Source organism: Typha latifolia, chromosome 6, assembly GCF_019914945.1.
Source record: "Typha latifolia isolate L0001 chromosome 6, TyphaL0001v2, whole genome shotgun sequence".
Taxonomy (NCBI): domain Eukaryota; kingdom Viridiplantae; phylum Streptophyta; class Magnoliopsida; order Poales; family Typhaceae; genus Typha; species Typha latifolia.
The window spans coordinates 11,399,338-11,421,554 of record NC_133091.1 but is presented as its reverse complement, the minus strand read 5'-3'; the positions used below and the strand labels follow the sequence as shown (position 1 = coordinate 11,421,554).

Genomic DNA, 22,217 nt, shown 5'->3' with positions numbered 1-22,217 from the left:
GAATATTCTTTATTTTTAAAATAACTAAAATGTTCTTAATATGTCTTGATTGATTATATTTTTATAATTTATTTAGTTTAGTTAACTTAACTTAGAGATTGATATAGTATTTTTTATACATATTCGCTAAATTATATGGCTCAATTCAAACACTAAAAATATAGAATATAAACTATAATTTTATTAAAAGATAAAATATTATATGCAAATTTCTCACTACAATAAGATAGCCAAATACATGAAATAATAAAAAAAAATATTAATTTCATTTATACCCCTTAATTGTTATTATTTTTCACATACAGAATTTCTTTATTACCCAATAATTATAAAAATATAACTATCCTAACGTTTAAAGCAAATTTTTTTAAAATGCATGTAAAAAATAATAATAGTTGAGGAGTCTAAATAAAATTATCCTAAAATTAAATCTAAGCTTATAAAAATTATAAAATAAAATATGATACCAGGAGATCCACGAGAACAAGTAGAAACACTTAAAACGCCCCACTCTTCAAGTGATTCATATATAAATATTAAAAAAATTGAGAGAGTGTATTGTTTAGTGGGACCCTGTTCTATTTATTTATGTTTTGGATTGTGGTTACACTTATTGGTTTTTTTAATTTCAATACTATGGCGGTGAATGTAATATTAATCATAAACAAAGAGGTGTTTAATTGTTAAAATATAAGTAAATAGGGGTATTAATGTTAAATATCAAAAATGCCCTCAATGTTTCTAGAAAAATGGTGTTGTACTGTGTTAAAAGAAAATAAAGTTTTGTCTAATTTTTCTTTTAAGTGTAATTTTATGTAATACGGATATAAACCACTTTTTGACCCAACTAGATTCATTATATATATATATATATATATATCGAAATAGACTGTCACTCAAACTTTTACCAAATGGAGTCTAATTCACTATAGTCCTAACAAAAATACTGAATTGATCAGTGTTTTTATCGCCAGACAATTTTTTGTCTTTAACTACTGAAAGAATAAGTTAAAGAGATTTTTATATATAATGCTAATCAGTTCAGTGCTTTAGAATCAGACAAAAATGCTGAACCAATCAGTGCTTTTGCCTAGGGAAAAAACGTCAATTAATTCAGTGTTTTCATCAGAGCTATAGTGAATTAAACCTCATTTGATAATAAGTTTGAAGAATAATCCATTTCAATTAAAAAATAAAAATAAAAATGGAACGGAGCTAGTTTGGTCAAACTCGATATAAAACACTTAAAAATATTTTTTTTATATTCTATTATCAATGTAAGTTCAAGACACATGACTGGTCGAAGAGTAGACGTATGAAGAGAATCATAGAACAAATACAAATCAAGTCAAAAACCAGGTGTGCTTCTCCTAACACGAGAATCAGATGTATTCAATTAATGAAAGTTAATCAAATGCAAACCATCATGGCAAAACTGATTAAGGAAAATTTAGAAACAGTTGTTAATTCAAGTTTTTCTAACCTAACTAAATCTCTTAATATGAATCAGAGAAGATCCCAATCTATTAAAAAGGACAAGAGGAATACACTAGAGAGTTATAGTTTCTTTAACGGAGCATACTTTTTACCAAAGTGTGATGTGAATTATTTCAATTGTCTGAGTGTTTAATCTTCTTGAAGTAGGATTCAATATATAGCCCGGCCTTCGATGCAGGCCTAATTCATCTGACAGTACCAATTGTGCACAAAATTGAATACATGAGTCATAGATTTAGAGCCAGTGCAATCAGAATTATTAGATCCCCACGATCGATCATACTGAGAAGCATCGAATTAGTCCACACTAAATCTCAATTCTAATCCTAGGCTTAATCAGGCTGGATTTGCTCTGAGCCCGATGACTAGAGAATGGAATCTATCAGAATGGCTCGGCGAACTTGTAAGCCCCAATAGATATTGCTTTCGCAACAAATACATGGGACCATTCTACAATTAAATGTTAGTCATCAAACAAAGTTATTAGATCAATTTGTATTATTATATAGCAGACTACCACAAACCCACAAAATGATTTCTTTATGCTACATGGCTTCCACCTAGAGATTTAAATTTGAGAGGCCATGACTAGTTTACAAATGCACTACTTTCTTGAAGGTTCTATCTCTCTATTAGATTTGGCTTAAGACTTTTACGAGTACTTTTCTATTCAACTTTACCTAACATTATATGGCCGTCAACTTTCCACAGCATAAAGTTGCATCTAATGATAATTTTGTAAAAAGAGTTTAACCAAAGTGCGAAGATTTTTTGTGGCTAATTAGAGTATGAGTCATCATATATTTCCTCTTTAAAAAATTATTTAGGTAAATTTATATATATCTTAATTGCATTCTTAAAATATCATAGTTGTCGAGTTGTTTCAAAAATATTATCTCATTAGCTAAATCTAACTAATAACTATTAAAATTCATTTATATATATCGAAAAACAAACGACTATTTTACCTTTGTATAAATTGATTAATATAGTTTGAAAGATATCTAATTTACTCAATGTCATAATAAAAGAAAACAAATTAATTTCTTTTGCATGACAAATTATTGATAAATATTTTACGCCCCAAAATTTATAAAAAAGAAGAAGAGTATATTAGTTATGTGTATGTATTTGTTACCTTTGATAATTATCTTTTAAAAGTATCCTACAAATATTTCACTAAAAACTAACCATAATGATCATTCCGAAAGAATAATTGCACTTAAATTATGATATTTTGACAAATTTAGTGGCAATTATTATATTTGAAAAAAGAAAACCTAACTATCTGACCAAAAAAAAAAACTATGCATATTTTTTTGTTTTGATTAAGTGATCAAAGGAAAAAAAAAAACAATGAACATTGACCACCAAGACAACAGCACTGAGATAAAGGGACTTATTATTTATTTGACATATGATGCCCATGACCTAACTCCAACCAATATATTTCTACCCACTTCTTGCACTACAATGGGCTTCTATAAAGAGTAGTAGTGGACATTGTGCATTCATAGTTCATTCATTTGCAAGATGTTGGATTTGTGCAGGTATCCTTTGGACATCACACTAGTCCCCTTGAGCCTCTTCCTCACTGCAGGTTACCATGCCTATCTCTGGCAAAGATCCAAAGCCAAACACCCAGCTACAACAATTGGAATCACCATCAAGAGGAGAACAAAATGGATCAAAACCATTCTTCAGGTGAGAGAAGTTATGAAGATGGTCTTCTACTAAAGGAGTTCAACTTAGATTCATTACTGAGCTTTTTCAAAAATAGGAAACACTATTTTTTCCCTTGTATAAATTGCTTAAATGGGTCACAAGCTATCAAATATTACATGGCATCATAGTATGAAAAAAGAAAATTATTACCTTTTGCAAGAAAAGAAATTTAGTAATAAATATTTTAAACTCTAAACTTAGATTAAAAAAATACTACTTCTTTCTTGTTTAAATTGCTTAAGATAGATTGAAATTAAGCTATATAATAATACAAAAAAGATAATAAAATTTACCCTATATAAAAAAAATCATTTCATAGCTTTTACGTAATACAGGAGAAGAAAGGCATGTTGGGAGTCCAGAGCCTCAGAAACACCCTAATGTCTGCCATCCTCTCTGCGACGGTCGCCATCCTCATCAACACCGCCATGGCCGCCCTTGCTAACAATGCCTACAACTCCTCCCACCTTCTCCGGCACGAGGTATTCGGGGCGCAGGGAGACTCCACCATACTTGTCAAGTACGCCTCGGCTTCCCTTCTCCTGCTACTCGCTTTCTGTGTAGCTCCATGGCGGTGGGAACCATCATTGACGCGAACTTCCTCATGAATGCCACCGAGGAGTTGCTGCACGAGCAGACGGAGAAGGTGCTCAAGAGGGGGTGGGCGTTGGCGACTATTGGAAACCGTTTGCTGTTTTCCACCCTCCCTTTCTTGTTATGGTTGTTTGGTCCAGTGCCGTTGGCAGTGTCCTCGTTGGTGATGGTTCTAGCCATGTATAACCTTGATTTCAGATGTCATGGATTTAACAAATAAACCCCTCGTTTTTTGTTAACATTCGCAACATTTATCATTTTTAAAAGAAAACTTATATTTCAGACCCTGTATTTTCACAAATTCGCATACTTGTGATATTTTACACGCTGCATTAGCTTATTTGTAAAATATCCTTATATAACCAAACAATATATCTCATCTACAACATAAAATACAATAGATGGCTAAGATTAGAAATTGGTACGGTCTAATTTAAATGATCTAACTAGTTTTTAAAAACACTAAAAGTATACTTATGAAGAATTTCTAGTGAAAAGAGAGGAATGAAGAGCCCCCAATTTCCTTCCTCTTCCTGATTTGAGATTTTAGCTGAATTTATCACAATACTCTTGAAAAAAAAAGCATTTTAGAAGACAAATAGTTTAAACTAGACCAAATATTTTATTTTTATACCATCTGCTCAAATAGTATTGATGTTAATCTAACTCAGGTGATTCTACAAATATTTAATAAGAATATAAGATGTAATTTATAAATATTAGAAATATAGGGTATACATCGTAAAAATATAAAAAATTGGAGTGTTAGATGCAAATTTTTACAGAGTTAAAAAAATGTTACTCTCTACAGTGTCTTTCCTCTTTAAAATATAAGGGGATGTTTTTGGGAAAAATCACAATATATTCCATTTTCCGATATCTTTTTCTAACCGAGAGATAACATAATCAGACTAGTATTTTAAGTAAAAGATGAACATTAATTCAAAAAAAATGCAAGGTTTTATATGCAATTTTTATTTGTATTGTAAATCACATTCTATAATTTATCTATTTTGTAATTTATATTTCGTCTTTTGATAATTTGTTAACTTAACTTTTTTTTCTTATAATTTTTATTTAACACCCTAGGTTAATAGTACCAATAAAATAATATTCTATTATAATATATAAAATATATTATAAAATATTTAAATTACTTTATGTCTCATTCATCTCTCATTTTTCCATCTTTTCTAAATAAATAAAAAAGGAAGAAGGAAAAGACAAGTTCGCGGAGGGAGAAGATTGATGAAAGATGATAGAGGAGTAGAGGAGTAGAGAGGAGTAGAGAGGTACGAATATTTTAGTAATTTAGATAATATTAATTATTCAAAATAATAATAATTTGTTAAATAAAATTGTAAGAAAAATGAGACATCACGTTATAAAAATTTAAAAAACAGAGTGTGAATTATAAAATAGATAAAATATAAAATATAATTTCTAAAATTTCTAAAAATATAATATCTACCCGATGTTACAGTCACGTGCTATTTTCTTAAGAGAAAATCGAGAACAAATTCACATGGGAAAAGTCTACATATAATTATCCTCATTATTTTTAAACACTTTATCATATAAATATTTATCATTCAATTCATATATTTTTTTAGTTACTTTAAAAACAGTATATTATTAGTCAATTCACTTAACCATACACTACATATATATTTGTTAAACTAATCCTATATGAGAATTAGGATAAATACATGTACTTAAGTTAACTCAGTTAAATAATATTATTGTTATGCCACGCAATTTTACTGAGATGTATTTTAGATACCTATATTTCTAATTTTCAAAATAATATCTCTATTCCATCGGTAGCAGTTAGGCTAAAATTAACAGATAACTATAAAGTAAAATATAGATATTGAATAATAAATACCAATAGGATAGCCAGTAAACAAAAACAAAAATCCATATAACTACACAAAACAAGAAGCCTAACCTCTGTGCTTAAGTGGGCCCTAATTTTATTTTCATTTTACACATAGAAAAGAGCTAAGAGCATCTCCAACAGGGCTCCGAAACTCCAAATTTGGAGCGCTCCAACCGGGCTCTATTATTTGGAGCCATGAATAGTGGGGCTCCAAATTTAGGCTCCATTTGTCACATCAACTTTTTGAAAATGCCAAAATTACCCAATAAGTGTTATATTCAATTATTTTAATTCTATTTGTATTATTTGTTAAATAATTTAGTTAGTTAAGCTAAGTATATAATTAGTTTTACTAATCGGTTTTTAACAAAAAATAATACCATTGGAAAGGTCTCATCGAGACCTTTAAAATGAGTCTAATATTAAATTATTTTTGAGTTAATTTAAATTTAAAATTTTTTATTATTTATAAAAATGAGTATAATAAATTATGTATCTTAAAATATAATTACTCAAAATTATCCCCAATGTAAATATTAAAAATTAAAATACATTAGATATGAAATACATCAAACATGTAATGCTTATTTCGATGTTTATTTCGTGTAATGTAATTTCGATGCGTTTAATTAAAAAATTAGTAATTTAAAATTACTTCTAAAATTGTTGAATATTAATCTTATTTTAAAGATCTCGATGAGAGTTTTCTAACCATATATTTTTTAATAAAAAATAATAACGCTAAGATGATCTATTAAGTAATTTAAAATAGCTAATATAATAATATATATTATATTATTTTATAATATATATGGAGCCCGGTGCATTGGAGTGCATCGGACTCTTGCTCCATTTTTGGCTCCATATTTAGAGCCCAAAGGCTCTTGGGCTCCAAATATGGAGCAAGCATTGGAGATGCTCTAAGAACTCAGTTGAGGCTTACAAAAATGATGTTTGCTAGTTCATGAAGTATAAAGACAGTGCCTCTCCAAAAGATACCTCCAGGAGCTTTTTTATCTGAATTTATTGTCTACTTAGCCGCAAAATTCTCCTCTCTATGTGTGAAAGATTTACAGTTTCAAAAAAAGAAAAAGGTAGAAAATTAGTCATATGCAATACTATCAGTCTATTACCTGTATGCAAGGGGATTGATTCCTCCCCGTAAGCACCCTTACGAGTATGATTATAAAGATCCCTCGCCTCCTGAAAGCCAGCCCAGAAAACCATCTCATTCATAGTTTTCCAAATTCCTCAAACTGTAGCCTTTGAGGAGATAATTGCAGAACTGAGCCCTAAATATTAAGAGACTATCTGCAGAACAGCTCACTTGTAAAAATTCAATTCCATCTCACTGGGATGTCATCCAGCTTTTGGCCAACCAGTCAACCAAGATTTTGTGAATCTAGATGTCACTGAGTACAATATCTCTGAGTGCACGGCATGCGTCTCTCCTAAAGGTGGCAACATCCTGCAATCATTGACCCATAGATTATAGAATATATCACCTACTAGGAGCTAGATTCTCTAGCTAGTGATCTATGTATGTACTTATCTATCTACCAATTGCAGATAATATCAATAAAATTAAGTTTCTTCCAGTAACTAAGAAGATATATAATAATGTCATTGTTGGATAGGATTTCTTAAGATGGTAGAGATGTTGACCCACAAACATGGCATAATTGGTAATCATTATTTTCGGAGAGTATTTGCACTTAAAATATCCTAAGTTTCTAAAAAAGTATGACTAAGCTTTTATAGGAATTTTTTTTATGTAAAGTATAAAAAATATATACACGTAATCAATTTCAAAAGCTCAATGTTACTATCACCAAAACTCAGAGTGATTTCATCTACATACTTATCAATATCATTCTCAAAAGATTTTTGATACAAATACTCTTACATTTCTGTGCATTTATATACATATTGATAACATTCTCGCATATCTTCTAAGATACTCTTTGTATTACTCGGTTACTCTAAATGATTTGTTGGCTTTATCATGTACCACTTGTCTATTTGGCGTAAAAGAGTAGAGCTTGAGCTAGTTGAGCCTAGCTCGGCTCATCTCGGTAAATACTTCAACACCCTATTCTGATTCCTAATATTAATTAATACGATGGATAATATATTCGATTTTTCTCTCTCTTTCATATTTGGTACTAGTTTTTTTTTCTCTTATTATTTATGAATTTAAGAACTAGAAAGTCAGTGAGAAGTAGCAACAGCATTCTCTTTTTTCTATTCGAATATAAAGGATAACCATTCAGTAAGAGATTAGATTCGAATTACATTGAAATCTATCTTATCTATTTCAAAATTATAAGAGACTAATTCAAAACTCTATCTCCAATCAATATAAATTGCTTTTGTCTCATGATATACTTAAAAATTGAATCCAATTGTTGTTTTAAAGTATATGATTCAAATCTATTAACAGAAAGTTTAATTTAAATTTAATTTAGAAGGTAATAGTACAAAACCTTCTAGATCTATATTTTATAGTACACATTTATATGAAAAGAAGAATACAAAAGAAGAGCTGGGCTGGCTAAGCTCAACTTGGTTTAGCCGGACAGCAAACAGAAATTAATATACAACACTATTGACTACATATATATTATCTCCGGTATTTATGTCCAAAATTATTTTACCCTCGTGTACTTTAAAAAATTTCAAATCAGTCCTCATACTTATAACTAAAATAAAACTGTTAATTTTTTTCGTTAAACTTAACTGAATAATATCAAAATAATCAAAATACCGCTATCGTGTTTGTTAGACAAGATATACACATTTTGATATAATATAGTAAAATAACCATACTTGGTTAAATTTAACAGAAAAATTAATAATATTAATTTAGTCATAAGTATAATAACTGATTTAAGACTTTTTAAATTATAGAGGTAAAGTAATTTTGAGCACAAGTACACGGAGTAAAATATATTTAACCATATATAATATATTTATTTATTTTACATATAAGCTGACTCAAGTCAGCTTGAGCCAGTAATGTTGACTAAAGCTCGGCTCTTTATAACGCACGAGAAATATTAGCAAAAATTCACTCTCATTTGTCAAAAATAATCTTAATAAAATAATATAAGAGAAATTTAACTAATTCCGATATATAAAGTTCGGCTTAATTTCACAAAATTTCTTATATATTATCAATTTAAGTACTTAACCCCTCTATAGTATTGACTAAAACACAATCATTATTTTTAATTATATTTAACTAAATTAGTTGTCGAATTTGAAGATTTGATAAACTTTCCAACTTATTTAAAATGACAAATATAGTGAATAGATGTATATTTTGTTATCTAAAATTTAGTTGATATTATTTTAGATGTAACTTTGTGTTTATCCCATCATCTCCTCTGTAACTTTGTGTTTAAAATATGAAGAAAAAAATAATAATTACACTTTAATTAAAATCATAAAAAGGTTAAGTGCTTTAAATTGAAAGTATATAGTAATTTTTTGAAATTGTGTCAAACTTTGAAGGGGTAAAATATAATTATCCCAATAATATAACACATTAGACATTAATAACATCCTATGTGAATGAGTTAGGGCATCCACGTTATTATTTCATAATTACTTCCGTTTCCATACAAAAATCTCCAACTTGCACTTATTTTAATAAATTAAAGGAAGTTGCCAGGGATTGCCAGCCAACTCCATGACGTCACCATACAATGTCATCCAATGACGAGTTGGATCTCGTCCTCCTACGTAGCAAAAGATCCCCTGCAGCCCCCATGTCCAAGAAATTCCTACTCCGCGTACAGTCACTTCGCCGTTTTAGCCAACTAGAGATCGCCACGTACCCCATGCATTAACACCCCACCCATAAGTCTCGTGTCTCCCCTCATAAGAACCCAGACAACTCGTCTCCCCCTTTCTTCTCCCCTAAGGCCGAAGACTTTTGTAACCTCGATTCAAGGAAAAATGGCATCATCTATCCAAGGAGATCTGCCGGCCGTCGATCGTGCGGCGGCGGCGATCCAGGAAATGACCCGTGTTAGGACCTTAATGCAGGAATGCCGTGTAGGGGAGCCTATGAGTGAAGAGGTCAAGGATGAGGTCATGAGCTCGATCTCTAAAGCTATCTCTGCGTTGGATTACGGCGAGACGTCGGACCCCGGCCGGAGCCCGGCGGGCTCGGGAGGCGGCTCGATCTTTTCGGATAATAGGAAGAGCGAGAGATTAAGTGGGAGGAGGAGAGGAGGATGGAGGAAGAGGTGAGCAAGCACTTGTCTATAGCTCCATTTTTATGATTCCATATGTACAAGTAGTTTAGTCATTTGATAATATCAATAATAAGATTCGTATTCATGAGTTATTCTGAGTGTTTTCGAGTTCGAATCTCAATAGCCCTGAGTTAATCGAAGATTCTATTCATGAGCTAAATATGAATTAATTGACACAAAAAAAAAAACAAGCTCTAGTTTGCCATATTGCATGTGTTTAGTGGCTTGTTTTCTTTTTTTCTTTCTAGATCTTATATTATGGCTGTTTAATGGATTAATTGTTTATTATTTTCCTTTTTTTTTTTGGGTTCATCAAAGATCACCATCATCTTCTTGGAGAAAAGTTCTCACTAAAACTTTAGATGATGGCCAAGGATGGCGAAAGTATGGGCAAAAAGAAATCCAAAATTCTACATACCCAAGGTAGTCTACATATATATATATATATATAAGAAACTATATATGTTCCTTGAAATTAATTGTGAGATCGTATACAAATATATATATATACTTTTCGTCTTTATAAATGCTAAAAATTTGAGGCTAGTTTTATTTGCAGGAGCTATTTTAGATGCACCCATAAATATGATCAAGGTTGCATGGCTACCAGGCAAGTGCAGCAGTCAAAGGAAGACCCTTCTAAGTTTGTGATCACATACATAGGTGAACACACTTGCAGGGATCCATCTACAATTCCCCAAATCATGGAGACAACTCCTAATACAAAAGATTCTTATCTTATTAGTTTTGGAATATCAAAGATGACGACTACTACTACTACTACTACTCACACCAAGCAAGATCCCCAACTAGTCTCCTCCTCCATTAACTCTTTCAACCAGGACTTGTGCAATGAAGAAGTAGTAAGTAAACCGACTCCCATCGGATCGCCGGCCGAGTCCTTCACGGTGAGCTTGCAGTCCTCTTTTAGAAACCTAGACATGAGCTTCATGGCAAGCTCCTTTGAGGCTGAAGACATTGAGTTTGATTTTGAGCATGAGGACTTCTCACTAAGCTAGATAGAACTTTGGAGTATATTTTGTTTTTTTGTTTTCCACCTAGAGAGAGACTTGGGCTACCTCAAAAAATGTATTGTTATATGATTAAAGGTACCATATGCATTGTTGATTCATTACTTTTACAACAGCTTAAGCCTTATTTGATCCCTATTTTCTATTATTTATTTTTGAATGATGTAAAGGTTGCCCAGTCTAAATGCATGTTGTTCATATTGTGACAAATTAACTTTCCTTATATTCTTGGATCTCTGCATTCATGCATACGCGGAGTCATATATACGAATGAGGACCCTTAATTCCATCTAAATTTAGAAAATAATTAGTGGGCATAAGAATATTTTTTTAATGAATTTTTATACATAGCAATAATTGGCCCTCCTTAATCTAACAAGTCCTTCCGTATATACTCTTTTGATTCCAAACAAGTGCATTTTTAGTGTTGAAGACTAGACCATATAATAGAAAATTCAACTTTTAATAATTGAGAAACTTTTAATTCTTATACCTGAAACATTTTCAATTGGATTATACTATTATGGATAGTATTTTCACAAGTACTGTTATATATACATGTGTATATCAGTATATATAATTCAAAAATGTGGTTGTCTACTGATATTGCTATCAGGTCCAAATAATTTGGAAGTTAAGATATCTGAACAGAAATGAAAAACTATCTTAATATATATATATATATTTATCTAATCATCTTTCATTTCATTCAAATAATCACCACCTCAAGCAATCACCCATTGATGTGATAGTTGTGATAGATTTGAATATTCTTTAGAGTGGTCCATAATCCATAAACTTAGTATAAAGACTCTAAAACCTTGACTCAGTAATACTGGAACTCTTCATTAAATCTAAGAGCCATTAGAAACTAATTAAAAAGAAAATTAAGAATCCCTTCTTCGTCGTTTGTAAGGATTCGTCATGGCAAACGCAATGCAGAAGTATCTAGTCAAAGGAATCAAACTACACTTGACCTTAAGTCAATGGTATTAACTCCTTAATGAGTTAGCTTAGTACTTAATTTGTTTTGGTTGAGGAGAAAGAGGCTCATAGTTGGAAGATAAATTGAATCTTATTAAGATGCTTATGATTATGCTATCTTTGATCAAGAATTGTTTTGTTGACCATTTCTTAAAGAAAATAATAATAGTAATAAATAATAATAATCTCCAATTCGTAATCTCTTCGTTTGCATCTCAGTAGTTGAGACTCCTAATTCCCTGGTAGATAGTATGAGTTCAACTACCTCATGAGCAATCTAAGACAATGTAGAATTGTAGACGCTGTATATTAGAGTTCCAATTGGTATCGTCTTCACTTGTTTTATTATTATTTACTCCCTAAGGTTTAAATATTGTATTTTTATTTATATCACGTTATGTCTAAGATTAGATTAAAATAATACGAGCTAATAGCATGGTATATGTTAGACATTAAACTACAATATACCCTTAAATATTCATATTAAAAAAAAGGATCTAATTATGTCAATATGTTTTACTTGGTCCTTTTTAGCTAGAGATACTACATCGTGTGCTTAACGCTTTGTTTGCTTTGAGTTTAGAAACCCTCTGAATTGGTTCAGAAATTCCTAAACTTGTTAAGTAAGCAAATATTTTTTTTTAATCTTTTTTATACCTAATCAAGTTTACTCTCTAAAAATTTGTTCAGTAAGCAAATATTTGGAGCATAACCGCAAACCAAACAAAATCTAATGTACTAAATTCAATAATAATTTTGAGAGAAATTTATGAAAAGAATAGTCTATCTTTTGATTCAAACCAAATACTTTCTAGACTTATATAAATGCTCATGTGAGTTATTATAAAATATAAAAATTATCATTCTTTAAATTGGTATTCAAATAAACTGCTCCTTGGATGCTAAATTTTACAAGACCGGCCCAACTAATATTATAATTATAGATTCATGCCCCTATTTCTAATATATTTGGGCCCTAACTAGGGACCCAAGAAAACTAAAGTTTAATGATCTGTGCATGCATAGGAAGTATCAACCTAAATAGGAAATTAAGGTCAGAGAGGAAATAATAACACACAGATTAATTATGATAGAGATTTCCACCAGGTCTAATTAATAGCCATTTCCACCAATGATTATTAACTAATTATCTTTTTAGATGTATAACAAATAAATCTAATTCTTATTAATATAATCCAATGATAAAAGAAACCACTAAAATTTTCCATAGAATTTCATACATGATCTCTACCTGGACTACAAGGGCTTGAAATTTTTTCAAAGCATTTGACAGAGTTTGGAATTATTTTTTAAGCTTAAATTTTTGTAAAGAAATTATACCAATAGATATTAATAATCCAGTTGAAGTGTTAAGTTATATTAAAAAAAATGGTCAATTCTTTTTCAGATCGTATATTTTTTTCTAAAGAATAATATTGAACATAAAATTGAAATAATAAAATAATATTGAAGACCAACAATTTCACATATTATCAATTAAAAAGTACATTAGGAAAAACTTGAATTCAAAAAATTTAATTAGTAATGTTACATCTAAAAAAGCAAGAAAATATCAGATAAATGATTTATTTATAAAATAATATGTTTATAATAATTTAAACGAAGTCGCCAGCCCCCAGGGCGGTGTCCGTGACGTCATCATACTAGTGTCATCCAATGACGACTTGCATTTTGTCACAAAAGATCCCCTGCAACGCCATATGCAAGAAAATCCTAACCTTCCTTATAAGAGATTGCCACGCACAGCCCTATCCCTTCATAAAATTCCAAACTAGTCGTCCCCCTCCTTCTCCCAGGCCCAGGGCCAAAGACTTCGTTAACTTTGATTCGAGGAAACGGGGGCGCAAAAATGGCATCATGTATCCACGGATACCTGCCTGTCGGTCGTGCGGCGGCGGCGATCCAGGAGATGGCACGTATTAGGATCTTAATGCAAGAATCCCATGTAGGGGAGCCTATGCGTGTAGAGTTCAAGGATGAGGTCTTGAGCTCGATCTCTAAAGCTATCTCTGCGTTGGACTATGACGAGACGTCGGAACCCGGCCGGAGCCCGGTGGGCTCGAGAGGTACCTCGAAGTTTTCAGATGATCGGAAGAGAGGGATATCAAGTGGGAGTAGGAGAGGAGGATGGAGGAAGAGGTGAGCACTCGTACTACTCCGAATGTTTTTGAGTTCGAATACCAATAGCACTGGTTTAATTGTAACACCATTAAAATTTATTAATCTATTCATGAGTTAAATCTTCTATTTTCTAATCATTAGATCTTTTATTATGCCTGTCTAATAGATTAATTCTTTTTTGTTTCTATTGCCCAACTTTTTTTGGTTCATCAAAGATCACCATCATCTTCTTGGAGAAAAGTTCTGACTATAACTTCAGAAGATGGCCAAGCATGGCGGAAGTATGGGGAAAAAGAAATCCGGAACTCTACATACCCAAGGTACGTAGTCTTTATATAATTGTGAGATCTTATACTAATACAAATATTTCCTTTCCATCTATGAAGGCTAAAATTTGATGCTACTTTTATTTGCAGGAGTTATTTTAGATGCACCCATAAATATGATCAAGGTTGCATGGCAACCAGGCAGGTGCAGCAATCAAAGGAAGACCCTTCCAAGTTTGTGATCATCTACAAAGGTGAACACACTTGCAGTGGGGATCCATCTACCATTGCCCAAATCATAGAGACTACTTCCAGTCCAAAAGACTCTCATCTGATTAGTTTTGGATCAAACACTATTCCTCCTCCTCCTCCTCCTCCTGTTCAGAGCAAACAAGAAACCCAACTAGTCTCCTCCTCCAACTCTGCCAAGCATGACTGCTGTAATGAAGACTACGTAGTAAGTAATCCGACTCCCGGCGGCTCGCCGGCCGAGTTCTTTACGGCGAGCTTTGAGTCTTCTTTTGGAAATCTAGACATGGGCTTCACGGCAAGCTCCTTTGAGGTTGACAAATTTGAGTTTGATTTTGAGCATGAGGACTTCTCACTATTATAATTATAGTACTTTCGGAGTAGACTAGCTGGGTTGGAGTTCGTTCTATGATCATCTTATTAAATGTATAATATGCATCGTTGATGCATTACTTAATAGCTCAAGTCTTATTTAATTCTTAATTTTTATTATTTATTCTTTAATTGTGTGAAGGTGGCAAAGTCTATATGAATATATGATCTATCAACATGCGGAAGTCTCAGTCTATTTGTTTATTTTATATATAAGAATTTTTTAATAAATTCTTAGAGATAGCACTAATTGACCTGTTAAATCCAAATAATCCTTCTATATACTCTTTCGATTTCAAATAAGTATATTTTAGTATAAAAATTAGAACACTTAACAAAAAAAAATCAAAATTTACAAACTAAGAAAACTTTATATACGCTTTCTCCTTTTCTTATAACTAAAATATTTTTAATTAGATCACTACGCACTATTTGCATCCAACAGAAATGATTAATTACATATAGATATCTCCACTAATTAATATATATTAGTTGTCATTTGTCAAACATGTTGTTGTAATTTGTCAAATATTTTAGATCCAAATATTTTGGAAGTTAATTATAAGATATATCTCAACAGAAATGATAAATTGTCTTAATAAATTCGTCTAATCATCTTTCGTTTCAGTCAAATGATCACCACCTGATACAAATCACCCATTGATGGGAAAGAGTTGACAGATTTAAATATTCTTTAGAACAGTTCATAATCCGCAGTACCAAAATATTCTCTAGCATTAATTTTTGTAGTATTAATTAGACTGGCCATTCATCATTGTATTGATAGTGGATCCCTTCTCTTACCCAAGAGCCATTAGAAACTAAAAAACTATCACTTCTTCATGTGTACAATGTTCAGGATTCATCATGGCCAACGCAATACAATAATATCTAGTTGAAGGAATCAAACTACTTGATCTTAAATCAATGGTATTATGTTCTCTCTAAGAACTTTTATAATTGGCAGTGTGTGTTCAAAATAAAATTAATTATGTGAATATGTTTATAACATACAACTTGAGTGAATTCTGGCGAAAGAACTTATTAAAGTGCAGAAATCTGGGTACTTAGGAATATGATAAAATAGAGTGAGAATGGATTTGAAAGAATGAGTGCTTATTCAAATGCAATTATTATTTCTTATACTAGTATTGAACTAAATATTATTTCTGGTATTAAAAATTAGAATATTCTACAAATGAACGGAAGCTAAAATTGCATAATTGAGTTAGAATCTTTTGTAATTTGGTGATTGAGAATATTGAAGATCATTATGGAGGCATTTGAGAGATCTCTTCTACAAATCCCTGAGGCTATTAGTGAGAGAGAAAAGTAAAGAGATAACTATTTTAATCTAAGGTCTTCTTCATTATTAGAGCAGCAACTTGACGATTTTGAAGGTATTGCATATGTTCACCTACATTGACGTCTTGAGACGGTATTAATATGAGAATTTTAACCTTATGGGTTCTAGCAAAGTTAACGAACTATTGTACTTAGAATAGCTTATCATTGGATTTAACAAGAAAAAAAAACTTTAATTATTAGCTGCAAGTATTGTGAGTCAAATTATAGGTATGTGTTAGATATATGATTATAGTGCATCAATTTTAATATGTGGAAAAGATTTTTAGTTTTAATTTAGTTGACGATGGTTGATAGTGATTGGTTTCATTTTTCTAACTGGTTTATTATTATTTTATCTTAGATTTTATCCTCCTTCTAAATGTATCAATTCATATTAGAGTATATTAATTTTGATAAATAATATGTTTATTTTTATAATATTTAGTTATTATTTTAACATAAAAAGTTTTATTCTAAAATATTAGGTAAGTTTTTTTTACCAAACTATCAATCTTTTATTTACCTAAACAAACTACCTCTTAAACTTAATACCAAAAATGGGTCTATGACATTGTATTCCTAAGTAAAAACTAATAAATTTAATATTTTAACTTTAAATGAAAATGCCGAAAAGTAAAATTTATAAAATGCTTAACTATTCAACATAAACATGAAATGCTGAAAATATGAATATTTTATGAGAAAGAACCAATAAAAATATTTTAAAAAATAAATTTGGAAGAGTTAACGATTTTTTTGTGACTTCGAATGCAGTTGGCTTTGTGGAATCACTACAACATTCCAGCTTGTAGAATTTTTTATATCTTTACAACTATATATTCTATGACCAAAATAGATAACCGAGCATAAAGTTATAACGTCATAAATTTTTTCTTTATATTTTTATCTTTATCTTTATTGTTTAGTATTTATAACAATGAAATAATTAACTTTTTAGTATTTTATATGTATCCTTTTTTTTCCTAGTAAAATACTGAAATGCTCGGCATTTTTTTATTATTAAAAATATTGATCAAATTAGTATTGTACTTGATAAAATACTAATCTGATCAGTATTTTACTTTGGGTCACTTTTGGGCTAAGTAAAATGCTCGACAGCTTAGTGTTTTATTTAGAACTATTTTTGGTATTAAGTTTTGGGAGTAAGCCATTTATATAAAAAAGAATTTGAAAACGGGTTTGATTTGGTTAAAAAAAAACTCCCGTTAGGCCGCCGTAATCCTTTTCCATGGGCAAATGCTTCTCTCCCCGCCGTTTCTCTCCCTGTCCAAGATCTACTCCACCAGCAAAACCAGGACGGCTTCCACGGCTCTAAGAATGTTCTCTCGCCCATCTCCAAACCCTAACCCTAACCCTACCCCTCAACTCCTTCGCTCCATTCGAACCACCACGGAGAAAACCCTAGCTCAACCCCTTCCCCACTTCCCAAGCCCTAGTCCTTACCCTCTGAAACCCCAGTTTCTCCACGCTAAGGCGCCAAATCTCACCATTCGTGCGATGGGAGCTCCGAGTCGGAGCTCCTCGATCGCCGTTTCGGGCGCCGAAGAGGCGGGCTTGGATGCGCCGACGGCGCTTGTGGTCGTGTCGTTCTACCGGTTCGCGGATTTCCCGGACCACGCGGAGATGCGGAAACCTCTCAAAGAGTTGTGCGAAGAAGTGGTAAGCGTTGTTGTTTCAGTTGGTTGAGGAAAGCCTCGATTTTGGAAATTATTTTGAATTTTATGTGTATTTATTTGTTAATTTTGAATTGATTTGTATTGGTTGTGATATCTAGTTGACTGCATTTTGCTACACTTGTGGGAGCACCATGCTTATGTTTAGACTGAATACTTTTTGACAACTTACTTTCCTCAGCTTACTGTAGAATTTCTCGTATTTTGTGTATTGGTTTTATGCTGTGAGGTCCCAAGCTTCTTTTGCAGGATTAGCTTTTAGCTTCTTGCCCTATAATTATTTGTGTAATGGAAAACTAGTTTGATAATTGAAAATGTTGGACTTTCTTTAGCAAAAAGAATTGAAAAGAGAGATTTGAAGATTTGAGTCAATAGTACAGATGACAGATAACGAATAACTTGGGTGTGGCTCTCATGGCAGGTGGAAATGAAAGGAACATCTTCCAAAATTTTCTGAATGGGAATACCTTTTGTTTGGATATCAAAGTAAAAAGGATCAAGTATATCATGACTAGGGTTGTAAATGAGCCGAGCTTGAGCGAGCTGAGGTTAGCTTGGCTAGGCTTGAAATTGGGAAATGTCTAGCTTAGCTCGAGCTCAAGTTGACTAATGTGGGATCGAGCTCGGGTTGCCCAAGTATCGAGTTGCCTCGATTTTTCAAATTTTTTTATTATATTCTTATCTCTTAGTTTCCAAGTGTGGGAGATATGATCCAACTAATTTAAGAAAACTAATTCCTTTACATTGTAAAACCTAGAATTCGGACCCAGATCATATTATTTGAGAGTGGAAAACATAACCAATTATGCTACAACATGTTACTGTATGTTTTAAAACTGAATATATATATATATATAGCTAATTCGAGCTGAGCTCAACGAGCTGAGTCTAGCTTGGTTCAGCGTGATTATTATTTTGAGCCAAAAAATTGAGCTCACGAGCCTCAAGCTGCGAGCCGCAACAATCTATTTTGACAGCCCTAATCATGACACCCTAGTTTAGGAAGTTAGGTTACAAATCTGTTGAACATTGTTGGAAGTAAACAGGCTTTGTTCTAGAAATTATTTTTTAGAGGTGCAGAATATGTAGTTCCTTTCCTTCTCTTGATATTATTATATATCCTAAAATATGATGGTTGAAAGTAAAATTCTAGATGGCATATCTTGTTGGCTGATGTGCATCTAATTTGATTTGAATTGATTGAGTATCTCAGTTTTAGCATGTTTACATGCTCATTAACGATGCTGAAACCACATAGAGATAGTGTTAGGGGCTAAACTAGTGAACATGTAGCTGTATCTATGCCCGTACAAGAAGAAGGAAGAGATTGCAAGGCTAGTGAAGGAGATAATGGATAACAACATTATCCAACCAAGCTAGATCGCATATATATCACCATGTTTTTGATTCAGAAGAAAACTTTTGCTCTCTATACACCAGTCAACCTCATCTTCAATTGATGAATTCCCTCTTTGCTCCTCTCTTATATAAATATTGTATTAATATTCAGTTGAAGGATGGATTCTTTGTCCCCTGTCTTGCTGGATTCTTTTACATCTATGCTTTGTTAAATTGTATTGTTTGGTGTCTGATCCTCACATGTCTGATTTTGTTCAGCGTGTTTCAGGCGGTATTATTCTTGCACCAGAGGGGATCAATGGCAGCCTATGTGGAACACGAGAGTCAGTGGACAAAGTTCTAAATTTTATTCAAGCTGATGAGCGCCTGAAAGGCCTAAGACAAGTGGAGTCACCTGTTACTCCAGAGGACGAGGCTATTCATCATGGTCACACTAGTCATTCTCCCCTTGGAGCTGGGGAAGATGCACCATTTCGATGGGATCATGTGAGAGTAAAGTTGAAAAAAGAGGTATTATTGGCTAACTTAAAAGGTAGTACCTTTTGCTGGGGCTTTTTATTAAACTTAATGCGCTTAGTGGATGTTACCTATGCCTTTCATATGTATAAATAGATAGTGACTTTTGGAGATCCAAGTGTGATGCCTACCAAAATGGTCGGGAAGTATGTAAAGCCACAAGATTGGAATGCATTAATAAGTGATCCAGATACTGTAAGTAGTTTAAAGACCTACAGCAGCATATATTTCTCTGAATTTTTTTTTGATTCTTTTCTTTGACTTGGTTCTGTCCTGCACTTTGGCAGATGGTAATTGATGTGCGTAACACATATGAAATTCGGATTGGAAAATTTAAAAGAGCTGTTGACCCATGTACAACAGCATTCCGCAAGTTTCCATCTTGGGTTGATGAACAATTTAAATTGACTGAATCTGAGAACGAACTGTCACAATCAAACAGTAGCTTGAATGGTATTATTGAAGAGGAAATTCAGGATGTAGAGTCTAGAAGACTACCTCGTGTTGCAATGTATTGCACTGGTGGAATTAGATGCGAGAAGGCCTCAAGCTTTCTCCTCAGCAAGGGTTTTAAAGAGGTACAGTACACCTGAATTACCATCATGTATTCTTGTTTTATTGAAGTGGCCGTTGCATAGCTATTTGTTTACTTAGTAGTTAGTAATTTCGAAAAGGTCTTCCTGGTTTTTTATTTAGTACCTCATGTCACTACTGTTTTGGTAGTCTGATTAACACGAGACTGCTAATGATTATATTGCTAGTCATTAGTTTATGTTCATTTAGTTTTAGTGCCATTATAGTTTATTTACTGTAAGTCTAAAGTCTGTAAGCCTTGGTCCTCTTCTAATGTGGATAAAAAGTTTACAAATATGTCTCTATTGTTATTTGGCTAGCTCTTCTTTGAAAAAATTTTCATACTCATCACATATATATCATGAGATTTTAGATTCTTTCTTGCTTGTCTTTCTAGAGTACGTCTGTGTTGCATCTATTTGTAAAACATCCAGAGGTAGGTGTACTTTATGGTTGGGTTATTTATATGATCTTCTGTTTTTTCTTTTTTTCTGTTCATAGGTTATACGTTGTTTAGTCCTTCCTAAGTTTATGTTATGCTATCTTTTCCAGGTTTACCATCTAGAAGGCGGGATATTGAAGTATCTTGAGAAAGTGCCAAAGACGGAGAGCCTCTGGGAAGGGGAGTGCTTTGTTTTTGACAAACGAGTCTCCGTGGAGCATGGTTTGGATCAAGGAACCTATAAGCTCTGCTATGGTTGTAAGCAACCTGTGAGCGATGAAGACATGGAATCTCCGGAATGGGAGTATGGTGTATCTTGCCCATACTGTTTCTCAACAAAATCAGAGGAAGAGAAAGAAAGGGCAAGGGCACGGCAGAGGCAGTTTGAGACATGGGGAGTTATTGGTGGCCCTGATAAGGGTCGTCGAAATCCTGCTGCCTCTGAGAGTAAAATAGACATGGAGGCTAAGCGCCTTCCTAACTCGGTTTAGTTTGTCAGTTTAGAGATTTGTGGGTGCTGGCAATGCCCTACTGCTGGCTATGTTGTATTATTGTTTTGCATACTAATAACCATGAGCCATATTAGGGCAAGGAGGTAGCTTGGACAAACAAACCATCTTTGCTTGTAGCACTATGTTTTGATTGTACTGTTGTTTGATTGAATAAAAAAATTGGCATGATATGGTCATTCATTTCCCTCTCTTTCTGGTTCAGTATATTTCTTTTTTCTGCTGAAAATTATTCATGCAGGTTTGGTAAATTCCAAATTACTCATTGCATGGTTATGCCAAAACCTAAACTATTCTTTGAACTTTTATTTATATAACTGTCTTATGTAGTTTAAACTAATGTGAAATTATTAGCTTTTTCCTCCAAACATAATAGAGAAAGTATAAATTACTATGATACCTTAGATTCATAATTTTATAATAGACAATTGAAATTTTTTAATCATAATCGCATATTTATAGAAGTGCATTGTGATAGTTAGATAATAATTAACTAAGACTTGAGGTTTATAATCTTAGAAAGAAGAATATATAAAACGTTGAAAGTGTATTTTATTTTAAATTGAAGAATATGATTCAAAAATTAAGTAAATTTAATAAATAGAAAAGTTTAATATTCATTATGGTGAAAAAAGTTTCTCAAATATTTTTTATATTTATTCTGTTAAATTTAGATGAAAAAATTAATAGTTTCATATTAGTCTAAACCGGCAAAATGATATAAATGAAAGTTTTGGTGGATATTTTGATTTTAGGCAAAATCAATTTGT

At 32.1% G+C, this 22,217-nt stretch overlaps 3 protein-coding genes and 2 long non-coding RNA genes across 6 annotated transcripts; 4 read left to right on the top strand and 1 right to left on the bottom strand.

Moving 5' to 3' along the window:
* The first annotated feature begins 3,010 nt into the window (after nt 1–3,010).
* On the top strand, nt 3,011–4,117 carry LOC140790920 (uncharacterized). Its single transcript, XR_012109485.1, has 2 exons — nt 3,011–3,201; nt 3,558–4,117. It is a non-coding gene; the product is annotated as an uncharacterized lncRNA (long non-coding RNA).
* LOC140790921 (uncharacterized) lies at nt 3,405–7,052 on the bottom strand. The gene is made up of 2 exons (XR_012109486.1): nt 6,832–7,052; nt 3,405–3,988 (listed from the first exon to the last, which is right to left on the bottom strand). It is a non-coding gene; the product is annotated as an uncharacterized lncRNA (long non-coding RNA).
* Nucleotides 7,053–9,599: 2,547 nt separating this feature from the next.
* On the top strand, nt 9,600–11,107 carry LOC140790992 (uncharacterized). Of its 2 annotated transcripts, none has more exons than XM_073141333.1 (3): nt 9,600–9,954; nt 10,282–10,386; nt 10,523–11,107. In XM_073141333.1, the coding sequence occupies exons 1-3, from the start codon at nt 9,662–9,664 to the stop codon at nt 10,980–10,982; spliced, it is 858 nt and encodes a 285-aa protein (XP_072997434.1). In that variant the 5' UTR covers nt 9,600–9,661; the 3' UTR covers nt 10,983–11,107. The 2 variants fall into 2 exon arrangements, with proteins under 2 accessions (XP_072997434.1, XP_072997433.1); XM_073141332.1 differs by having other exon boundaries at nt 9,616–9,954; nt 10,511–11,107.
* A 2,667-nt stretch (nt 11,108–13,774) lies between these two features.
* LOC140791155 (transcription factor WRKY45-1-like) lies at nt 13,775–15,139 on the top strand. The gene is made up of 3 exons (XM_073141567.1): nt 13,775–14,138; nt 14,336–14,440; nt 14,537–15,139. The coding sequence occupies exons 1-3, from the start codon at nt 13,849–13,851 to the stop codon at nt 14,997–14,999; spliced, it is 858 nt and encodes a 285-aa protein (XP_072997668.1). The 5' UTR covers nt 13,775–13,848; the 3' UTR covers nt 15,000–15,139.
* Nucleotides 15,140–17,560: 2,421 nt separating this feature from the next.
* LOC140791378 (rhodanese-like domain-containing protein 7) lies at nt 17,561–21,634 on the top strand. Its single transcript, XM_073141927.1, has 5 exons — nt 17,561–18,034; nt 19,666–19,917; nt 20,020–20,118; nt 20,211–20,501; nt 21,049–21,634. Exons 1-5 carry the CDS (start codon nt 17,612–17,614, stop codon nt 21,427–21,429), a joined length of 1,446 nt encoding a protein of 481 aa, XP_072998028.1. The 5' UTR covers nt 17,561–17,611; the 3' UTR covers nt 21,430–21,634.
* The last annotated feature ends 583 nt before the right edge of the window (nt 21,635–22,217 follow it).

Bases quoted from the DNA above. Each gene is read 5' to 3' on its own strand.
- LOC140790992 (XM_073141332.1), top strand. From the start codon at position 9,662: ATGGCATCATCTATCCAAGGAGATCTGCCGGCCGTCGATCGTGCGGCG. The intron at 9,955-10,281 runs GTGAGCAAGCAC...GGTTCATCAAAG, and splicing joins AGAGGAGGATGGAGGAAGAG to ATCACCATCATCTTCTTGGA. The intron at 10,387-10,510 runs GTAGTCTACATA...ATTTGAGGCTAG, and splicing joins CAAAATTCTACATACCCAAG to TTTTATTTGCAGGAGCTATT.
- LOC140791155 (XM_073141567.1), top strand. From the start codon at position 13,849: ATGGCATCATGTATCCACGGATACCTGCCTGTCGGTCGTGCGGCGGCG. The intron at 14,139-14,335 runs GTGAGCACTCGT...GGTTCATCAAAG, and splicing joins AGAGGAGGATGGAGGAAGAG to ATCACCATCATCTTCTTGGA. The intron at 14,441-14,536 runs GTACGTAGTCTT...TTTTATTTGCAG, and splicing joins CGGAACTCTACATACCCAAG to GAGTTATTTTAGATGCACCC.
- LOC140791378 (XM_073141927.1), top strand. From the start codon at position 17,612: ATGCTTCTCTCCCCGCCGTTTCTCTCCCTGTCCAAGATCTACTCCACC. The intron at 18,035-19,665 runs GTAAGCGTTGTT...GATTTTGTTCAG, and splicing joins AAGAGTTGTGCGAAGAAGTG to CGTGTTTCAGGCGGTATTAT. The intron at 20,119-20,210 runs GTAAGTAGTTTA...GCACTTTGGCAG, and splicing joins TAATAAGTGATCCAGATACT to ATGGTAATTGATGTGCGTAA.